Raw genomic sequence first — 23,094 nt, 5'->3', positions numbered from 1 at the left:
GGACCAAACCGAAAAGTCTGAAAGTCCGGACCAAACGAGGTAGGTGTGAACGCCCCTAAATCTACCTTGTGTTAAAATAGAGAAAGGTTGACTCAACCTTTGTGGTGTGCATCTGCATGCATGGACAAAAGAAAAAAGATAAAAGAGTTTGAGAACCAAAATTTCAAAAAGCATGGACAATCTACAAGTCCATCTCCAGAGATCTTAAAGGTTCTGTGTCCACTGTGCAAGACATTGAGAAGTTTACAGCCCATGGCACGGCAGCTAATCTCCCTGGACGTGGATGAAAGAGAAAATTGATGAAAGAGTGATTGTAATGAGGGATTGTTTGAATACAAAAGAAATAAACACCAAAGCATTTAAAATTGCAGCAATTTTCTGGGAGTAGGGAGTAAGTAGTGCATTATATAACAGACATGCAGCTGTTCCCATATTTTTGGCCTTGACTGTAAGTGTTGTATTTTCCCAGTCCCAAGGGCCAGAAGTTTATACCACTTTATATTCCACTTTAGTGGTGAATATTATTAAAAAACGTGTTCAGATTTATTATTAAATGATTCTAAAATTAATCTCCACACAATGAACATGGGGCCTTTGGGGCCCCTGCAGTTTTAGGGCCTCGGGGCAGTTGCCTGCTTTGTCCACTTACTAATCCCGTCTTGAAACCAATTATACCAACTGCAAACTGTTAGCAAACACAACAGCAGCAGTCCATTTGGCCAACATAATGACACAGTAAATACTGATGAAAAAATGGACTATTGAGGTAGATCATTTTGATACCAAATCAGTTTTTGTGTTTATTGTTGATGGACATTATTGTCACACAATACAACGTAAAAGCTGCTGAAACAAAATGTGCAAATTCTCCATCAGAACAAATAGATTAATAAGAAAAATAGAGTACCAGTATGGTGGAGACGATCAGGGATCGATTGGATAAGGAATCAGAGACGTTGGTCGTCTTCCCCTTCTGGTTGTCAGTCATGTTCAGGCCACTTGGAGGGTCCCAGGTACCAATCTGTTAAACAAAGTACACTTTTTTAATTATTTTGAGATGGATGTGTGTAAAATCCAGTTATACAGGGATGCAAAACAAATAATAAAGGACAGCTGCACATAGACACAGCATGACTAGTGTTGCGTTGGAGTGCTCCTCACTAATAGGAGGCCTTTGGCTCATCTAAACTTTGCTTTACAAAGCAGTGTAAATACTTCCACCCAGAAACAGCCAAGTGTCTGACAGTTTCTCTCTTTAAAATTTGTTCATTGTGAGAGGAAGCGCAGCAAGATGTATTTCTGGAACATTCAGTTTCAGTCTATTTAGAAAGAGCAAAAACCAAAGTAACAACTAATTCTGTTTTTTGTCAAGAACGTCAATGTCGTCCAACTCAACAAGATCCGAAAATACGTTCAGTGACAACGTTTTATTTACATCCAGTACTAATGTTTGTTTTATTGTTTTCTTTCCTTGGTATTTATGTTTGGCAAAACCTGAACCACCATCCAATCGTCCGATGTGAATGTAAACACTGAAACATTGAAAATTGTGCAGCACCATGAGGACATAATTGCCAGCTGGGTAAAGCCTCAACACTGTCAGTGTGCACTTTCTTATAGATTCCCGCAGGGATTAGTGCTGTGAGCCAGGATCTGGATTGGCCCCGTGGCCATTTGGAGGCACCGTGGAGATCAACACTGAGGAAAGATGATAGGAAGAGGGGGGCATGCTGGGGATGAAAGGAGGAAGACGAGGATGGTGTGAAGCTATTTGATTGTACCTCAGGGCTTCGATTGTCCTTTCTCAGCTGTGCCTCAAGCCCTCACGTCAGCACCCCCTATCCCCAGCCCACAACAGCCACACACTCCTCTGATGTCCTGCACGAGGGCCCAAGATAGACTTTGTAATTGCAAATCAACTCTTTAATTCAGTCTTCATGAGGCTTGAGGGCTTCTGAAGGGGGTTTTTATTAATAGAGTAAATTATTCATGGAGGTGCAGGCGCACACAGCAACACAGACCAGAGGTCAGGAGCTGCTGAGAGGCGAGCACCGGCGAGGATGCTGGAGTGTGAAGTGTTTGCAGTTGCATTTGAGAATATCATTTATATCGGCAGTGTTAGCACTTTCTCTTCCTGCTGATAATCTCATGAATTTTAAATGGACTGCTGAACACTGGAAAAATGCCATTCCGAGGAAAAGATGTAAACCATAGAGGAACATATTCACGTGTTTACACAAACACACGCAAACCTGTACTGTACACACACATTCAAACACTGATGGAAACGGAGCCGTCGTGCAAGGTGCCCGCCCGCCCATCTGGAGAAACTTGGGCTTCAGTGTCTTATCCAAGGACACTTTGGGCCTTTCCCAAACTACAGCCTCCCAACTTCCACTCCGTCACGGCGTGGACTCACAGCCAAATCGAGTTCCCTGAATGCGTAGGATATAAATACAGCGGCCAGCTTTTGGATGAACTTTCCTTTCCCTAATGTGAATTGGATCTGATGTCACTCACTGCCACCATACGTGTAGCAAACAAACAACGGTTTTATTAAGATTCAGAAGTGATGTTGAGAAGTGTTTAAGCTAATGAATCCATTCATTTCATTCCATGATTGAGCTAATGATTTATGAGACATTATATTCTTTTATGATAAGATTGATATTGATTGCAAAAGACTAGGCTACATATCTTGAACCTCTTTATTTTGCATGGAAAATATCACATTCAGAAATACAAAAAGAAACACAACATTTCCAAACAGAAATTTAACATTATATTGAAGCATTATATGGTCTGAAAAGTAGTCAAGCAATTAAAACAGTTAAAATATGTAAAGATTTAAATATTTGTCTTTAATGGCTTATTGCTTGATACATGATACATCTAGTTTTATATATAGTCATTTTATTTACTTTTGTTCTGGCTGAAGATTTTTGTATGAGAAGAATAATTCTAATTTTAATTAAACACAATAATTACATTTAGGCTCAGTTGTTAATCTGTGTATGGTGAAATGTTACATCACATTTGAAAGAAGGCCTTCCATCATGCAGCAGAAGGGTGTTTTATACATTCAACAAGCCACCCTCACTGCTCACTCAGCAATAGAGGGTTTTATAAGCCACTACCACTCTGCACTAATTGGTGTAGCATGTAGCATGTACTTTGGGAAAGGCTCTTTGACATATGGACAGTAGCAACCAGGGATTAAACCGCCAACCCTGTGATTAGTGGCCAACCAAACAAACAAAACCTTTACTGTGTGGTGTTTCTGCATAATAGATTTATTAGTCTAACCAACCTTCTTAAACGTATTCCATCTCTTTACGGAAACAATGCACTTTAACCGTCGTGATCCATCTTTTTGGTCAAAAAACCCTATAAACTGTCACTGTGCTGCTTCTTTGTGAACATCCCAGAAAACAATCAAATAACAATCTTCTATGTGAGCTCTTATTATGCAGACAGGAGCAATAAGGTTCAGAGTAGAGTTGGGCCGATAGACCCTGTGACAGCATGTTTTAATCCCCACGGACATTATTATTATTATTCTTTTAAAAATCTACCTGCCCCCCCCACACACACACACACACCTACACATCTGGCCTCTCACCGCAGACACACTGGCTCGACCTGCCTCTCTCTGCCTCTCTCTCCCTGTAGCCTATGTGTCTGCTCCCCTCTGGCTTTTTTCAAGATGTATCTCCCGCTGCGATCCGTTTTGACAGCAGACGTTTGCCCCGCGTGCCGGCTTGTTGATGACGTAGCCTAGCAAACCATCCAAACCACTGTGACATGTGCACTTGTGTGTGTTTACTGTTGCTTTACCCGGTCCATGCTTGTAATATATCCATATGTCCACGTCTTGTAACGTAATACCTGTAAGTCTATGTGCTGGAAACACATGGCCTGTATGAGACGAGCGCTCCCGTCTACATCAGTGGAGCTGAGGTGGAGCAGGTGACTGTATTTCTTGAGGAAACTTAAGAAAGCAAAATTCTTGTGCCAAGTAAGCTTCTCCCCCAGGACGGTGAGCTTTATTTCTAGGAATTTTATTTATCCACCCATGCAGTTTTTCAAAAGACCACAACTAATTAAATGCTATTTGTATTTCATTCTGTTTTTATGCCTACAATATGTTTAGATATGCCATATGCTACTTACAGCAGCTGTTACCTGTGACTTTAAGTCCTCTATGGCTGCCAGAGTTAGCTGGCAGCCCTCACTTAATGGACTACAAACGCATTTACACCTACATGTTAACGGAGTATTACAGCACATTGGTTGTGTGTGTTTATGCGTGTTTTAGCTCATCATCACATGGTCATAAATACACACAAACACACACATTAAAGACACACAACCTTCTCAAGCCCCTCCTCCTTTAGACTGATGACATCGAGGTCGAAGTCTGTCCTCAAGCCATTGGTCCGGTTGAAAGTGATTCTCCCCGTCAGGCCATCCCAGTGGGCCTAAAGCGAGAGAGGCAGAAAGACACAGAGCAGACATTCAACCAGCATCGAGTACACACCTCCACATTCATGTCAGTGTTTGAGACAAAGCAGTAAAAGAGTAAGAACTTTCTATTTGTATATCTGTTTGTATATCTAAATATCAAAACCTCTTATGTGGATTGCAAACTTACTGAGCATATTCATGCTCCACCAAGGTCGAACCCTTTCTGTCAAGATATTTCTTAGGGGGCTTAATCGATGGAACAGGGAAAGGTTCACTGATCTTCCAGCTCTAGTAATTTTTATTTTTTCTCATGTAACTGTCCTTGTTAGGGAGCCAACAGACTTAAAAGGTAGAGACAGTAGCTCAGGCGTCAGGCTAGCAGATAATCTGTGTTGTCCGGGAATCTAGCAAGGTTGAAAGTATATAAAAAGCACTTGATGTTCAAGCTTTTTTTACACAGCACGAAAGCCGGTAAAAAAGCTTGAACATCAAGAGGTCAACAGGTCAACATTCCATGCTGACTTTCTGTTCCCTGTGTCCCACAGCAAAGCATCCAACACCAACTGGTCAGTACATACCAGCTCAGTGACCCTGTGGTTCAACTGCTGAAAAATGGGTGGCAGGGGCTTTTAAGGAGGGTTTGGTCTGGTCAGAAATTCTAAAATAGAGGCACTGAGGTTGAGAGCTAATACAAAGGACTGCACAGCAAAGTGGTTCTGAAACTGGGGTCATTTGATTAAAGTGACACCAGTAAAACAAGAATATACCGTTTCTGTCCACTAAAACTGATTCCTATTAATGCTTTGCTATGATGATCTCAGGTTTCACATCGACCACAATTGCACTATGCAGGCTGTTGTGAAATCCAGCTGTGATTCCGCAAAGGAAATGTTCCCATATAGAGTTAGACAGAGTGTTAGTAGAGACTGCAGTGTTCATTACATCCCACAAATTGTGGGTATAAGTGTTGGACTGAACAAACAACATACTATTTCCAAAACGCGCTAGTAGAGGAAAGGTCATGAGGAAGCATGACTGTTTCAAAATATCATGGCTAACTGCATATTACATTTAGTTATTTTTTGTGTACAATTGTGAAGTTTGTCCTAGTTTTGGTACTAGAAGCCAGGGACAATCCTCTATGGAGCATCATTAAACATACTAAATTTCATGGATATCTGAACAGATCCATGTTATACTTCTTTCTACAGAAGAGGATTAAGGCCACATGTGAAAAAGTTAGAGTTTAAAATTTGAATCCTGAATTTAAGGCTGCGCTCCGATCCACAGTGTGTATAAACAGCACTCCCTACAAAACATTTACTTCTATAACTTCTTCTATTTCTATTAAATTGAAATGTATGAAACTTGTGAATAAATGTGATTTGATAAATGTACAATATATCCGGCATCATTCCTAAAGAGATTTGTTTTTAGGTAAGCTTACCACTTAAATAGTCAGATGACAACATTCTCCTTTATCATATACATTATAAAGTTTATTCATTGCTAGTAATTGGGGACACACAGTTTCCTGTATTTACAAGTGCAGTGCCTGTTCACGGGGGGCGATGTGACGCCTCGATGTGCATCTAACATTGGTTTCACCTAAAGCATTAATAACACTGAAACAACACCACAGTGACGGAGATGCCGCTAAATATTCAGCGCTTCCTTAGAACCTCAATTGTAAACGCAGTCGATTACTCCGTTTCAAGAATTCACTACCACGTCGGAGCGTATATGAGCACGGCCCGGCGAGCATACCCCGCCCTCGCTGTTGCAGAGTGGAGCGGCTCACGCTGTACTGTAGCTTATTCAAAGCAACACCACACTGCCTTGGGTATTTAACATATCTCCAACATGCCCTACGGATATTCTCACTGAATCTGAAGTGCAATCACAATCAGAGCAAATTTATATGCATTTAATTTCTTACAACAATCAAAGGACATTATACTGTGAAGAAGGCTTATGCAGAGCATCCTTCTGGACTAGGACAAACATCGCCAGTGACTTTTGCACTGTGGCCATTAAGCTAAACAGCACTGTCATATAAATGCTGGCATCCTCCTGTGTGACTATAAGCTTCTAGTCAGATGACAAAAACTGCAGATGGAGAGAAGATGGAAAGCAGAGAGGGAACGAGGGGAGGGTCAGGGAAGAAAAATTTTATTTGCATGGGGAAAAACTGTGAGCTTAATATAAATACATCCAAGTTGATGTGTTGATTTGCATAGAAGCTCCCATCACGCAGTTCCAGTCTTTGTAGTCTTCTCATGATCTCTGCTAACTTAAGGGGAACTGAGGGTTAGAGAGCCCTAAATATAGGTTGCCTAATCCCCGGCCTTTCTACAGACAGAAAGCTTTGGATTAACCGTCCCAGCTTCACAAATGCAGCGAACTGTGGAGCAATTACCAAAAATGTAGATGATGTTGTGTTTTTGTTTCTGCATGGTTGATTAATGAGAGCAGAGAGCAGGCTTAAGATGGCTGCCCTGGGAGTATGTATGTACACTGAAAAAATGATTACCATATAAATAAATACAGAGAGAAATCATTTCATTATTCCCTTCTTGACGCTCTCAGCCTTATTTAAATTCCGTATCTTTCTCTGCTTTCCTGAGAGCATGTGTGTTCTGTGTGAAGGGGCTGTGTATGTTGATGAAGAAGACAGAATGGGGAGCAGGTAGAGAAGCATCTACCTCTTTGATGAGGGCCATGAAGCGGTTCCCGAAGCGCCAGGGCTTGTGTCGGTTGCACTGTAATGAGCTGACAGTGATCTGCTGAGACTGCTGCACAGCCACGGCCACCACGTGCACAGCATCATACATAAGCGCGGCGTCCGTCTGCAAGCCGAGACAGGAGGGGGAGAAACAGACTGTCATTAACATGGAATACAGCACATGACAAATCAGCAGACAAATGGCTTGCAGCAGGAATATTACATTCTCCGGGGGGGGCGGTTGGGGTATAAAAACAAATCTAGAATATGAAATAACCGTGAAAGATAGGCAAAACGTTAAGTTTAAACGAGTAAAACAAAATGAAAAAATAACACTTGAACTGTTGCAGGTTTATGTTAACACACCAGTGACAATTTCAACTCCTGTTAACAAGCATTCCATGAGTGGGAAGTGTGGGAAAGAGTACTGTGAATACAGTGTGTGATAGATTTATCATCTGTAAATATAAAAAGAAAGGAGGAAATATATGCACACTATATACAGAATTCATTTGGTTGGCACATGGAAATGCATTTTTCAAAACCTCCAAACATTGTTTTTGTTATTCGTCTTGTCAGAATGGTAAAAATTTAAATTAAATGAAAACTTAAAGAAATTACATTAAAAAAGCTTTATCCATTATATGCATTACAATAACTTCAACTATGTAAATAAACTGTACAAATGTTTGCACAACTATAAATAGTATAGTATTAAAGTTTCCGATAATAAATGAATGATGAATAATTTACTTTTAGTTGGATTTAATTGCAGCTGTCTGAAAATCAACAGCTACTGAAGTCAAATAACTCTCTACAAATGTGGCCTCCGTTTTACCTTTAATTAGTACTAAATTATAGTTATTTACAGGAATAAAAAAAAAATAGCAGAACCCTAAAATAAAGCATTGCCAAACGGGGTACTTCTACAATAATTACTACCACTACTAGTGCTACTACTTCAGTATGATCCAGTACAATATACTGTTGTATTGTTTCAGCGTACAACAGTAAATGCTGGTTGTTATAGTCCATGCCTAACAGTGACTTGTTAATCTTGTTAATGTCCTTCATTTTGACCCATAGCTCATTTTTACTTTTTGGTCCTCTAATAACAAGAATGCATATTCCAAATGCTACCAACGCAGCTATTTATGAACTTTGAGTATTTTGGAAAAGGCTTAGCCGTAGTCAAGAGTCTTCAGCAAATCTAATCATATAAGATGAAAAAGTGCTTTAGAATTCACTAGCTCAGCTGTAAATTACTCAACAAAAGGGTGGCAGCCAACTCTTAAAAGCCTTTCACAAACACATAATGCATATAAAATATGTATACAGTGTACTGTAAAATATGTCCAGTCCAGTGGGTCCAACAGCTTCGGGTCCCTGAGGGTCAGCAGTCTTCCCTCACATTACCATGCAATTACTTTTGCGCTACCTCGCAGTACGTTTTGCACTCCCTCCTGATATTTTCTGAATTCCCCTGATCCATAGGAACATTTAGTGTGTTGGTCCAGTCCAGTTCTGATATACTGCCAGTTAAGGGGAAACACTTTGCCTATACGACAGAACAAAGAGATGATATGACACCTCACAGTACTAAAAGAGAGTTTGTCCTTGCCTGTGTCGCCAAGTGCTCGCTCATGGTTGGAATTGTGCTTGTAAATAATATTACAAAGAGTACAGTCTAGACCTGCTCTATATGAAAAGTACAATAAGATAACTTTTATGAATTGGAGCTATATAAATAAATAAATTGAATTATTCCTTTGTCGCTCATTACTCTTTTCAAAAGGCAGAGCTCTGACAGCATAGCGCCACTGGCTGTGAGCACAGCTGCTCTGCCTGGTTGAAGCTGCGGCTGTGGATATGGTTAATGCTCAGACTACGTATGCATTTGTGGTTATATCTAAGATGCTATCAACATAGCTACGGTAACTACACTGTCAGTACTCTTTACTGCTCTTATAACTTTAGCCAATAAAGCATTGTTAAGCCAGTTGACAGCTGTGTTACAAGTAGACCCCAGAAGTGTGAGAATACAGTAGCTTCAATACAACGCTCTGTCAGCACAACCATGTCAATTCACTGCACCCACACAAAGCAGTGCCCAGCCCCTGCATTCAGTTAGTGTTACACCCGTTATAAACTAATGTGTCACAGCCATGATCATAACAACCAAAGCACAGGCACGGCTCGGCGACAGCAATGGCCAAAGCCATGTGGCTTGATTAATTCAAGTCTGTAATGCTGAATGCACAAATGACATGAGGGTTTTCAGCCACAGTGTTGGGTAAAGATAGGTTGTGAGGATGGATGTGGATATCACCAAGAGCCTACACTAAATTAAGACACTTATGAGACCAGGAGCAGAGAGCAGGAAGTGAAAGAAACAACTATTTTTTCCTCTGTCAGTTAAAATACGGTGTCAATAATATTCTAATGTAAAAACCAAAACAAGAGACAAATAAAAGCAACAAAAGTGTGCAAAGTGACCTTACTCTCTCTATGTGTGTGTATATATATATTTATTGTGTATATAAACATATACATAGAGAGAGAGTAAGGTCTTGACAGTAGACAGTCGATCTAAAAAGACGCTGTAGCTATCACAGAAGTGCCAGTCATCCACGCTTCATGAAAGAAGCCTATAATTCTGCAGTTCCTCAAAAAAAATCTAATTAGTGTTTGTCTCGCATGATTGAAAAGCAATCAAAACAGCTCTCCACAGTTGTTGCATGGAAATCGTGCCCTAAGGTGCATGGGAAAGCATTGTCCTGTAGGAAAAAATCTCTTCCAGACTTGTTATCTTTCCCCATTTGAGTCCTGATCGAGTACCTGAAGGTTGCATCTTAAGATGCCAGTTTGACTGTAATAGCATGGTGAAGACGCTCCAGTGTTTTATTGTGGCGTGTGAATGTGTGTGTGTGTGTGTGTGTGTGTGTGTGTGTGTAGCTTGATCCAAATGCGTTGGAGATCCCCAGAGATGTTTCAAAATCAATCACAGTCAATAATCTTGCCTTCTAGAAATTCAGACAGGCTTCAGTGTGTGTCTGCAGGAGTGTGAAGTATTAATAATCTGTGTTGAAGAAGGTGTTGTTGTCACCTGAAATGTGCATGTTGGTGGTTAGACTGATATGGAGAATCATTCTGCAGATTTGATCCACTTTAACTGACTTAGTCATGCTACATTAGAATAGTGCTGAAACGATTCACCGATTAAATCGATTACTAAAATGCATGCAAAAAGAAATGCAAATTCTTTGCGTCGATGCTTCGTTTAATCCATGTAACTATAGTACAGCGCGCTGTTTTGCACAGACATTTATTACTGTCGCACATGGCGCTGACGCTGTGAACACCACGTGATTATGATGGCGCTGTTTGCAAAGTGGAGGAAGAGAGAAAACAGGGAGGGACGAAGAAGAAAGTGTCCAAAGTCTGTGATTATTTCAAGCTAAAGAAAACAACAACTCTGTAATGTGACCGTCTGTCCACCGTCAAACAAAACTTATGTTGCCTCGGCAACAGCACGACCGCACCTGATCAGAAAGCAGCGGTGTTCTGCCAGCGGACCACAGACGAGGTAACAGCAACTTTAGCATTTAGCTGAAATCATGATTGATTGTTGAGTTGAAGCCAAAGTAAGCTGCAGTCCTCATCTGAAAAAACGTTTGTTGTTCTCCTTTTTGGGCCGTGAGTTGGAACCTCACAGTAGCTCAGATGATCCCTGCTACCTGCGTGTGTTAATCCATCCTTTCACCCAGATTCTTTGTCTTTATAATAACAAGCTGTTTCGTGTGCAGGATCGCTCTTTTCCCGTTTCACATTTCACGTGGGTTTTCTTGACAAAACGTGGTTTGGAGACCAGCGTCGGGTGACACAGCTGCTGTCAGCTCCTGTAGTGTGTGTCCCTGTCACCGATCAGTCACGTAGTGCGAACGCCACAACGACTTCAAGACTTCAAGTTGTGTGAACGGCACGGCCGACGCTGAAAGTCGTGTATTCTGCACGAGCCTATAGTATAACTTGTATAGCACTCGGGTGATGTTTGTTTTTGTAAAGCAGCTGTCTGGTTGGTGGTCTGATGTTTGCTGTATGACACACTATGAATTTCCCAAAGGACCAATACATATCTATGACCTATAAACATGCACAGCTGATCCTGTTGCTCTTGGGATTTGTTGACAAGAAGAAAAACATAAAATGTTGCCTGTATTATCCTTCAATAAGATGCAGCAACTAAAGTTTTAAGAAAAAGCATGCCCTCATTATCTAACAGCTGCATCTTATAGCATAGAAAGGTGCAGGTCTTGCTTATCTCTAGCCAATGCCATATTACCACACCATATACAAATATACATCAACAAATTCCACCGCCACCGCCTAACCCTAGTGATAATGATGCCGTTTCTTGAAACATTAGTTGCTGCACATTTACAACCATTAGGCATGGAGTTCAAAAACGTTTTTTTTTTTTGCAGTCCTGTCTCGTTGTTGGGTTTGGTGTGAGGAGATTCCCTCATGCACCTGCTGCAGTGTAGGCCAAGTAAATTTGCATGGGGCTTTGGAGTTCAAGTTTGGTGTGCTGTTGACGTGAAAATTTGCACCACTGACCATCTTGATGAAGATCATCATGTGGATCTTTGAGGATATGGAGGTGATGACAGATTCCTATTATCCAATGTGTCCAGTATGTACCAACCAATTTTACATAACCCTGCTCTGTTGAATCAGAAGCTCTTTGAATAAGTTTTACCAGAAACAAAAAAAGCCACTGCACGTCATACAAGTAATCACTACACTTGTCACTTTCGCCTAATCACTTCTGTGTGTCAGCTCTTCCAAACATCAGTAAGGCAGCAGATCCAGCTGTGCTGACCAGCTGGTTCCCACCTTCATACAGATTTTCAACTGATCACTGGATCTGGGTGAAGTCCCCTCCTGCTCCAAATACTCAGCTCTCATCCCGTTCCCCAAGAAACCCTCACAGGCTTCAGTGAGTACATGCCTGTTGCCCTGATGTGACATCATGACGTAATTTGAAAGATGAAGGTGTTGGCCCACATGAAGGACATCACAGGCTGCCTTCTGGACTCTCTACTGTTTGCCAGGTCAGTGGACGATGCAGTCACCTTGGAACTGCAATACATTTTCTCTACACCAAGGCCTTGGAAGTGGGGTGCTAAGGCTGCAGCACCTCCTGCTGCATTGTAGACAATACGAGCATGAGGATTTGTATGAGGAAGTTTGCAGACAGCACACAGGTCATCTGGGTGATGAGTCTGCATACAGACGGGAGGCTGAACAACAAACTTAACGAGAATAAGAACCTGGAGCTGAACATGCTCGATACTGTGGGGATCACCCTGGATTTCCATCACCTCACTCAACAGCACTGTGTCTGCTGTGGAAACCTACAGGTCTCTGGTATCCATAAACTACCAGGACCAGAAGTGGGCCTCCAATATCGACGGCATCGCCAAAAAGGCCTAGTGGAGGATTTACTTTCTGCGCCAGCTCAGGAAGCGCAACCTACCTCAAGAGCTGCTTATCCAATTCTACACCGCAATCATCCAGGCTGTCCCCTGTTCATCCACCACTGTCTGGTTTGGATCAGCCACCAGACAGGACAGGAGCAGACTACAACGGACAGTCAGGACTGCAGAGAAATCATTGGTGCCACCCAGCCTTCCATTCAGGACTTATCCCCAGAGTCAGAAAATGGGAAACTTCACTGCAGACGCCTCACATCTTCCCTCTTATAGGCCGAAACAACCAGACACGAGACCAGTTAAATCAGTCATATAATGTCAATAACCCTGTAACACTAAAACATACCTACAGATCATAAATTATATATTTATAGTTTAAAATACACACTGTTCTAACATATACATATCATCTATCACGGTCAAAAAAAAATCCTGCATTGTATATACTGAATATAGACACATGCATGCACTATAAACCACCCACTTCTTTGATAGAGCTTATAGTTAGGGCTGGCTCAGGTGAGTCCTGAACCATCCCTTAGATATGCTTCCTCTCCCTTCCTCTCCATCTGTATGCATTCTTATCCCAGTACTGCATGTTAATAACTCGACTTCTTCCCTCTCCCGTAGTTTCTCGTCCCTCTCGTCTCGCTTTATATCGCTTTCTGCAGGTGTTTCTGGCTCCGGAGCTCTCGAGTTCAGCAGTCCGTAGGTCAAATAATGACCAATTATGTTTTTTTCTGATGAGGACAGTCCCTGATCTTGGCCTTCACAAAACTACTTTAGTTCAACACTACTTTGTGTGTTTGGGTGGAAAAGAGTTAATGTGACTGCCAGCTTCATTGCACCCAGTGTTTCTTCCAGTGCTGAGGGCAGGAGCTGCAGCTCTCTGATGTTCACACTGCCATCCGTTATGAAGCTATAAAGCACACAAGCCCACAGGGAGCTCATAATAGCAATGTGACACCCTGTCAGTCAATCACAGCACTGGCACTGCAAACAGGAGAAGTCAGCAGGATTTGTTGGGTAACAGAAGCAAACTTGGTATAGCCCAGTTCATGATGTGTATTTTGGGGCGTTTATTAAAAGGCTAAATCAACAAAAAGATACCTAGTTGAAGCGTTTCAGTCAGTGTGGTGTCAAAGTTAAGAACGTGTTTCATTATTTAAATGTGCTCTTAATTAAAATAAGCAGCCAAATGTATTCAGTTGTGTGCAGGAGTGAGTGAAGATGAGTGGGGGCTTGCTGGAGGAGTTCTGGCAGCAGAAGTTTGTGTGACTCTCTGCTTCTCCCCGGTGTGAGCCTCACAAGTACCCGTCAGGCAGACTCGCAAATGATTTAGCAACACCGGCACTTCACTCTATAAACATCTCATTAAAATCAATTATGTCACTCCTGAATGAAATTAAAGCTAAACGCTTTAAAAGCTGCTTTTCCCTTGTGTCAGCCAATATGAGCATTACCCCTGACGCTGTCTATATTTCCACCTCATTGTTGCCTCCTCCCTCACTCTCTCTCCCCTGCTCATCTCCCAGAGCGAGTGAGAGAGATTCATTAAAAGTCCTAAGCTCAGATTGATTTCAACACTTTTATAAATTGTTAAAATGCCCAGGCCTGACTTGGCGGCTGCAAAGGTCCCCCCCCCCCCGCCCTCCCTCCTAACCTAGCTCATCAACATTGCCATGGAAACAATGTGGAAAGGAATAGCTTGTCACCAGACTGGGGCTGTGGTTATCGTTTCACAACGCTGGTTTCCACATGCTCTTTGTAAAAGCACTTTGCAGAGAGCAGAGCCTGGCACAGAAGAAAAAAAGAACTTAAGAATTAAGGATCACAAACTAGTTTCTGAAGCTGATATATTGCCAGTACGTGAATTAAAACTAGCCACTGTCACAGGATTTGTGCACGAGTATTCTGAAGCCTTTGAGCCTCTTCAATTCCCAGGGGAGTTTGCCCATCCAGTCTACATGTGTTTTGTGGACTTGGGGGAAGGCTTTCAACCCTGTCCCCTGGGGGCAGGTACTGCAGGAATATTTTCTAAAACTATACAAGCGAGGACAAAGTACATCTTCTTTGCCATTCATAGATTCTCAGTTAATGCATGAAACAATTGAATATGACTGTTCTTGTTAGAGGAGCTGTCATAAAAGAAGAGATGTTTTTTGTTTTAGAATTATTATTGTCTGTACCCAATATGTTGATCTAACGCTTCTGGAATAACTCTGGAACACAATGTTGGGATGCCTGACTGCCCATGTGTTGATAACATTGAATCAGTGATATTGCATGTGACAGATGCTCAAAAAGAAACAAACAGACAGAGGTCGATCCTAGCCCTCCTTAAGATTTTGCCATGGGAGACAGTGATGGATTTATTTTATATATTTTACATAAGTTCCTTTTAGAAAATGGGACACAAGGCCAACAGCAGGCTTCCCAAGTCTGGGCTAGTAATAGCATGAAAACGGGGGAAAGAGGATTGGTGAGGTGGCGTTTTTATGGCCGATTCCTAAAGAATTGGAGGGTGGAGGCTGCAGCCAGAGCTCTGCTGGTCACGCAGTAAACTGTGGTCACGCTGCTCTGCCTCTTTTGATTGAAACATAAACACCTTGAGAGATGAGGGCATACTCGGGAACAAGCCGGAAAAAGTAGGTATAGGAGGTGTGGGTGTGTGTGTGGGTGGGTGTAGGAGGGAGGTTTAACACTAGACCGACTTCCCATCGCAGCTCAGTACCCTCCCACCCTCACAGCTCTACTAGAGGGAGCAGCGAGAAGGGGCTACTCAAGCTCCTTGTCGCTGCTACTTGAAGGGATTAAAAATTGAGCATGTTTTGTACTCTTTAGAATCTCTCATAGGCCTTAGTCATGACTAGGTCACTTACTGCCATCAGCTATTCTTGCTATTCTAAGCACTTTACACACAAGCTGCACTGATCTATCATAAATTATTTTATACAGAGCATACCGGCATATTCTCTGGTGTCAGGAGGGACAGAAGAGCTAAAAAGTAGCTGTTCATAGCTCCACTTACATCCTGATAAAAGGTACAACACACTGAGTTTAGAGCTATTATGCATCATTTCAATTAAAACAACCCTAATTCACCAGCTAGCATGCAGACTGATGCTGGGCCTCATTCAGCCCCAGACAGTTGGACAGCTGCTGAGGCAGAAATGAACAATTAAATAACCTAAAATATAACACTGCCTTATCTCTTTAAATTCAAACATCCTTTCAATATCTTAGCGTTGTGTAGTCAAAACACAAGATTCTATTATTTTAACAGAAAAAGTTTAATTGCAAAGAAGAGACGCAATATTGGTGCCAAACAAGTGTTCGATGATTTCAGTTTCAGTTTTCCCCATAGGGGGCGTTAACCTTCTTAGAGAATTGTTAATTCCTGGTAAAGTAAAAAATAAAAATCAAACTGCCTTTTTGTTGGTTTATACCTTAGAGCAGGGGTATTCAATTAGATTTCAAAGAGGTCTAGTTAGAGAAAATTTCCTGAAGCAAAGGTCCAGAACATCAAAACGACGGACTTGCGTTATCATTCAGTACTATAACCTATAGTTGTATCAACACGTTTTTAGTCAACAACGGACTGTCAAATCAAATAATATTTCAGTCAGTTTTCACATCAAACTGGAAGGATAATAAATAATAACTATTCAAATAATAAATTCTAAAGTTAAGTAAACTAAAGTGCCAAATTTTTAGAAAAAATGTAATAAAAAGTGTAGCTTGAAGTGATGAAGTGTAGTCTTAACCAATTTTATAATAAACACACAAATGAACAGCTGTAATGCCTCCTCTTCTCTTTCATTTCCTCTTACAGAGCTTCCACTTTCCTACTTTCTGTTGTTCAGTGAGAAACGTGAGCTCCAGCGAGCATCTAGATCTATGAGATATTCTGGTTTTGAACTGCCCGTGGGAGGAATGTACATGTAAAAATCTGTACATTCTTGATTAAAAGTCATGTGAAATCTCTTTTATCTTTCGTCTCCTCAATTCGGGTGTGTTTCCAAAACGTCTCTGGTGAATCTCGCGGACTCGACTCACAAGCCTCGGTATGCACAGATTTGATTGGCTGCGCAGCGTCACATGAGACGATTGGAGCACATGCGATTGGTCTGTGAGTTTCCTGGTCCTCTAAACCAGTACAGTAAATGCTAGAAAAGCTGCGTGGGTTAAAATAGAAACGCTCCGTCACGAGGTAGTAAGTCTCAATAATAAATGTGCTGTAGGTCGGCGGTCCGGAGAGGACGGCGGCTGGGTCCGGATCCGGACCGCGGTCCGCCTATTAGTGACCTCTGCCTTAGAGTGATATTTACAAAGGCCACTAAAACACATGAGCTTGAATATCAAGAACACCGATTATTCATATGCCATTTGGTAATACCAGGCTGACATGTGACATAACTGAATCCATGCTGATCTCTTGCTGTCACCAGGTGCGTTTCCATCCACCTGTTTTTAAGTGCATTTTCAATTTGCCCGTTAAAAAATCTGAGTGGAAATGCAGAAAATTCTGAGGCTGAGGTGGTAAAGTTGTTGGGTCAATGACTTAGGTCTGTAATTTGCCTCAAATTAATACATGAAACAACCATAAATACTGTTTTTCCATCACATTTTCTACATTGATTTTATCAGTTTGAGGTTTGACTGGCACTCATTGCATTGCATCATCTTGTTGCGACCTCTGCTTCTGCAATGGTGTAACGGCACCCGACTGGAAAATTTATGGCAACAGCTGTTTATCATGATGAACAAACTTCTAATAATCTCATAACAGTAGTGGAAGGAAAAAAACATGATTAACATTTTTTACTCAGTTTATAGAGCAACATAGTTTTCATCCTGGGTGTTTTGTGACTAATACGAACAACAGTTTTTGAAATTGGTCCAGTACTGAGCGAGTGGGCTGCAGTGGTGGAAAGTAACGAAGTACAAATACTTTGTTACTGTTTGTAAGTAGTTTTTTCCGTATTTGTACTTGAGTATTTTTAGTTGTTGCAACTTTTTACTTTCACTTCGCTACATTTCTAAGCCAAATATGATTTTTTACATTCAGCACGAGACCTTGTCACATCGGTATCAGCATGCAGCGCACCTGAGTGGAGCAGCAGTGAAAAACAAATGTAAAACTGATAAAGCCGACTGTCTGTCCTGCCAACCCTAAGCTTAGCAGTGCATCTCCTGTCTGTCTGTGTCTTGGTTGCTTGCCAGACTGTGACAGAACAATGTTGGAGTGAAGTACAAGCGTTTATTACGTGTAATACGTGTAATAAACGCCGACGTTTAACTGCAGCTCAGAACAGAGAACCGTGTTGCAAAGATAGACTGCTTTTTGAAAGATCAATACATCTGAATGTGTTGTACTTTTTACTTTTGCTTGAGTAGGTTTATACTGGATGACTTGAGTATGAAAAACTTCTTCCACCACTGGCGAGGTGCAGTCTGCAGCAGTGAAACAGGGCTGCAGTGTAATCCTTGGCAATTGCGCCTCATCAAAGTACGTCTACTGAAGTGCTTGTTGTTGCCGCTGACAGGCTCAGAGTGTTAATAAAAGTGTCTGACAACATTAGGAAAGGATCCCGAAAGAGTAAGATTTTGTTTCATTTCTTTAGGCATAAAGAATAAATCTTTTAAATTAACAGGGGGAAAATGCAACGAGAAAAATCACACATACATAAATGCATAAATCAAATACATCAACATTAGAGAGATTACTGCAAAGGTAAATAAATAGATAAGCAAAATGTAGGTCACATTTATAAATGAGTTAATGTTTACATGTGTTTTTTTTATATTATATTGGTGCATTTAGTGGCATATTATTTAATTTATTGAGTCATTTATTTATTTTGTATTTTGGCAGATTCAGTCATCTATAGATATGAATTCAGACACAACATTTTGGGTTCTGCTTGGTGTCCTAGCTTTGGATTTGAGTGTGGTCTTTTCCTGTTGTTTTATTGCCTGCCTGTGTGTGTGCGTGTGTGTGTGTGTGTGTGTGTGTGTGTGTGTGTGTGTGTGTGTGTGTGTGTGTGTGTGTGTGTGTGTGTGTGTGTGTGCACCCCAGTATATATTGCCCTCAGTTGTGTTCAGTCCTCGTGGTGTCGTCATCGTTTGTCGAGTGTTTTCCTGGTTGTTTCCGTGTTTGATACCCTGTGTGGATTTATGTTTATGTGTGGACACCTGCTTTTGTTTAGAATTCTGCTTCACCTCATGTAAGCCTGAGAATTTCTGTTAGAGTTAGAATAAAACTCTCAAACTGTGTCGGAGCCTCTGGTGTTTGCAGCTCTGTTTCTTGCCTTGAAACTTGTTCAGTAACCGTGATAGCTGGTAGGTATTCTGCAGGAGTGTGGAGTTTCACAGCTAAGGTGCATTTTTTAAATTTACAGTAGACAACACGCTATTGTTTGTTGTTTTTTTTTTTTTACTAGAAAGCCGTTTTGTTGTTCTTGATGTGAATGCGCGACTTTGTGGCAGCTTGGGGGCAGTTCTGGTCAGCAGCACCGCTCCTTATGTTGTTCCTTCTCGGCCGCTACGCTCCTCCAACGAACGCCGCCTGACTGCCATCCCTTCACACAAAGCAATCCCAGTCCCGGCTGTTCTCATCTGTGACACCACGATGGTGGAACGAGCTACCACACACCATCAGAGCAGGGCCGTCCCTCTCTAACTTCAAGAACTCTTGAAAACTCATCTCTTCCGAGAACACTTCCTCTTATAACACCTCTAACTCCTAACCTCTAACATGCACTTCCTGTGCTCTTCTTCTTCTATCCCCTACAATGATCTTGTATTGATTGCACTTTTTGTTAACTCTTACTTCCTTCCCTAGGTATCTACCCCATTGATGTGATATGTACTGTGAGCTCTTACTAGTATGTTTTGTCAGTTGTAGATCTGTAGTTGAAGCTCTGTTGATGCTTGTATGTTGTTCCTCAAATGTAAGTCGCTTTGGATAAAAGCGTCAAATGAGTAAATGTAAATGTTCGAGTCAGCTGCAAGCCAAAAAGCTGAAGGAAGAATGGAGAAAGAAGGAGAGAGACGTTCTTTCAACATATTTAAGTATCGCCATTATTGTGTCACAGTCTAAAATGCAAAGAACATTGTCTTCCGTTGTAAACTTTGCGTGACCAGCAAAAAGCTTTCAACCGCGAACATTTCTACATTATTCTACATGGTTAAAGTAATATGGTAACGTAATGAGTAACTTATCTGGTTACTTTTAATACTCAGTAATAAGTCACTTGCACAACACTGGTTGGGACCATCTGAATCTGCTGCATATTTTGTCGCTGCAGGACTTGTGATCTCACTGTCAATCAAATCATCCGACACCCTGGACAATGTTTCCCAAAAGCATCTTAATGAGCTATTGTAAATAGCAGCCAATGTTATTTATTAGTTATGATAGTTACCGTTGACCCCATGACATCAGAAAGATTAGCGAGTAAAAGTTATTTGAGTCTTTGCACTTTCCATCAGTTTGGCCTGAAATTGTAATTGGATTGAAAAAGTTAATATACAGAAACAGAATTACACATTTAAAGGTTTTGAATTTCATTACACGATATCTGTTAATATCAATTTCAGTTCTCTTAAATTAAGGCTGAAGACTTTTCTATTTGCCGTTACCTTATATTAAATCAAATTTAAGGCTTATTGATTAATATCTTACACTGTACTGTAGCTTTTACTGTCCTGCTCCATCCTGTTTCCAGTTTAGTATTCTTTTAAAACTGAATTTAAATGTCTTTTTATATTTCCCTACGTTGTTTTTATGTTTTATGTAAAGAACTTTGAATTGCCATGTTGTTGAACTACTGGCTGTTTTATTAAAATAACACAGCCAGAGCTGGTTAAACTCCAAGCCGTCTGCATATATACATTTACCATATTTATTTTGATCCATTTTTTCATGTTCATGCCTAAAATCAAAGCAGGCAGGGAAATAGAAAGTATGGTCTTTCTCTCCAACATCATCAGCGACGCCATTAAAGAGACAACAGTGATGGGGAGAGAGAAGAAAGAGCATGTCACTTATTCCCTCCATTAGCTTCATTAGTGCAGCAGGATGAGGCAGATTAAGACCGCAGCGGGTTGGATAATGATGCGATTTGGCAGGGTTATCTGTTATTTTAGGTCCGGCCATTTTGGCGCCTCTGTTTGGGCTGGGTTATAATGTGATGTGATGCCCGGGCCCTTGGGGGCCGCACTGTTGTTGCTACCAGCCTCTCTGATTAAAATCTGCTCTCACCAGCCAGCCTCAGTCTGGATGCCCTTACACTCCCCTCTCATTTCCATCCAGCACCGTGCTTTCACCTCCCATCCCACATGATGTTTCAGCACAGTGCCATAGATTTTTAGAGACAAATTCAGGCCAGACACATCACATGCCCACATCTGTACACGATCCACAAACTCACATGTTGTAGACAAGGGGAATTTAAACAGATAAATACTCCATTATCCTTCAGAAAAAGTCCAGCTTTCAAAATGTACTGTAGTTCATGTCTGTTAATCATTCATGTGATTCGAAACTTTATACACACTCATTGGATCTTTGTTCCACTGTAATGTTGACTGTGTGCGATCACCGTGAAGGAGAACAGGTAACTGCAAAAGAAATTCTTCTGAACTGGTCAATCTTTAATAATGAATAAGGTTTTAGTAAAGTCAGGATTTCTTACACAGCAGTATTTATTGAAGCTTGGCTAAGGGGAAACGGCAACAGCAGTACAGAGTGATAACTCCAAGCAGTGTCTATAATATTTATCCCTTTGCTATGATGCACCCCCTACAAGCTCATTCTACAACGGCCTAAATATGTGCAACTATAAGGATCCATAAAATGCTGATGGTCAGGTACATAATGCAATGTTAACTATAATGTACATTTTTACAGATGGATCTTAAACATGAAGTATTTTTGATGAAATGAATCACTTTTTTATTGCCTGTGTGTAAAGGGGTTGTAACCTCACATATAAACGATCCACTTGCCGTGTGTTCTGTGACCTCTGATGGCCAGTAAGCCTAATCCTACCGCTTAATTTGTCCACTACAGGATCTGAAATACCAGAACCAAGGCCTAAATTTCAAAATGTAAGATGATGCTGTCACTGATCGTTACCCTGGAAGACTAAGCTCACACCTTATTTTCAGCAAAAGTTTAAGTTAAACAAGTTAAATACAGAAGTCCCAATGTCCTCAATGGCAGTTATGGCCCTGAGCACACGGATGGTGGTGGCAGTGTGTAACAGGCATGCCTTTCATCCATCTATTTAGACTAAAATAGCTGTCTACACCAGCCATTAACACACATAATTGTGACCTGATTGGTCTTTTTAGGTTCAAAGTCTGTGTTCTTCTGACTTACACGTGTAACTACAGTGCGTAAACAGTGATTATATATTGGAGTCTAATGGCAGCCAAAACACATCTGAGCCCAAAGCAGTGCTGTGGCTAATCCAATCCAGTGTAAACACTGACAAAGGACTGAAGCTGCTGCTGCTATGTTGATAAAGTGTTGAAGTGCTATACAAGATAGATATATATAACAAAACTAACGTAAAAAAATCAGTGCTATATAAATATAATCAGAGGCTAAAACACATCCGGTCTATCCTTTAAGTGTCTGCTGCTACTTCGTTGTATGATGTGACCGAAGGTTGGCATCATCTGCTGGCGCAATGCGTTACATTATTTATGTGACATACAGGTAATGAGCTGCACATGTACAGGACGGTTCTGTTCTGTGGGCAAGTGGGCTGTAACCTACATACACGCAACACTTACTGCAAGATCAGTCAGCAATGTGTTTGAATACCCGTTACACTTTCAAAGCACACATGACTGACCTTACCAAAATGATATTGGTAATATGGAGGATACAAATCCTCTTAGATAATTTAAGAACAATATTGAATGGCAGTAATAATAGTCTTGTGTCATTATTACCAAACTGTTTCAGTGAAACCACATTTATCAGTATAAATATAATGACAAATACCTCTGCTTTTACTTTACAGTATATGTTTCTTCTTCTTATTATTATAAAGGGCATATTACACATTGGTGTATATTTAATTTACTTTATTTTATACACACATTTTCCACTGTCCTGCCATGTGTGACTTTTAGTTTGTGGCTCATTGTTTGGACAAACTTGAGTAATGAAAGTCAGCACAGTTGTCAGGTAATTTAGGACAAAACCTGAAAGAGTCATTTAAAAAATGGCCATATTTGTGATTTATCTTGTGTTGGATTCTAGCATCTACAGTATGTGTTGGCACTGAGTGATTATTGCACACCTAGCAGGACTGTGAGTCACGACCTCAGCATTTCTAAAATCCTGGCTACAGCCTAAATACTGTGAGGTATAAAGACCTTACA

The 23,094-nt window shown here is 41.0% G+C and overlaps 1 protein-coding gene across 6 annotated transcripts in view; it reads right to left on the bottom strand.

Moving 5' to 3' along the window:
- The window catches only part of grik2 (glutamate receptor, ionotropic, kainate 2), a 296,366-nt gene that overhangs the window by 107,329 nt on the left and 165,943 nt on the right, over positions 1-23,094 (bottom strand). For all 6 annotated transcript variants that reach the window (XM_038712327.1, XM_038712330.1, XM_038712325.1 and 3 more), the window contains 3 exons: positions 7,173-7,316; positions 4,374-4,481; positions 908-1,021 (listed from right to left, as the gene is read on the bottom strand). In XM_038712327.1, coding sequence (XP_038568255.1) covers positions 908-1,021; positions 4,374-4,481; positions 7,173-7,316 — 366 coding nt within the window. The remainder of the gene's footprint in view (positions 1-907; positions 1,022-4,373; positions 4,482-7,172; positions 7,317-23,094) is intronic.

This window comes from Micropterus salmoides, unplaced genomic scaffold (assembly GCF_014851395.1).
Source record: "Micropterus salmoides isolate LMB-PRFRI ecotype aquatic unplaced genomic scaffold, ASM1485139v1 Ms_hic_scaffold_11, whole genome shotgun sequence".
Classification (NCBI taxonomy): domain Eukaryota; kingdom Metazoa; phylum Chordata; class Actinopteri; order Centrarchiformes; family Centrarchidae; genus Micropterus; species Micropterus salmoides.
Note: the sequence above shows the minus strand (reverse complement) of the source record. Positions and strands in the feature narration are given on the sequence as shown.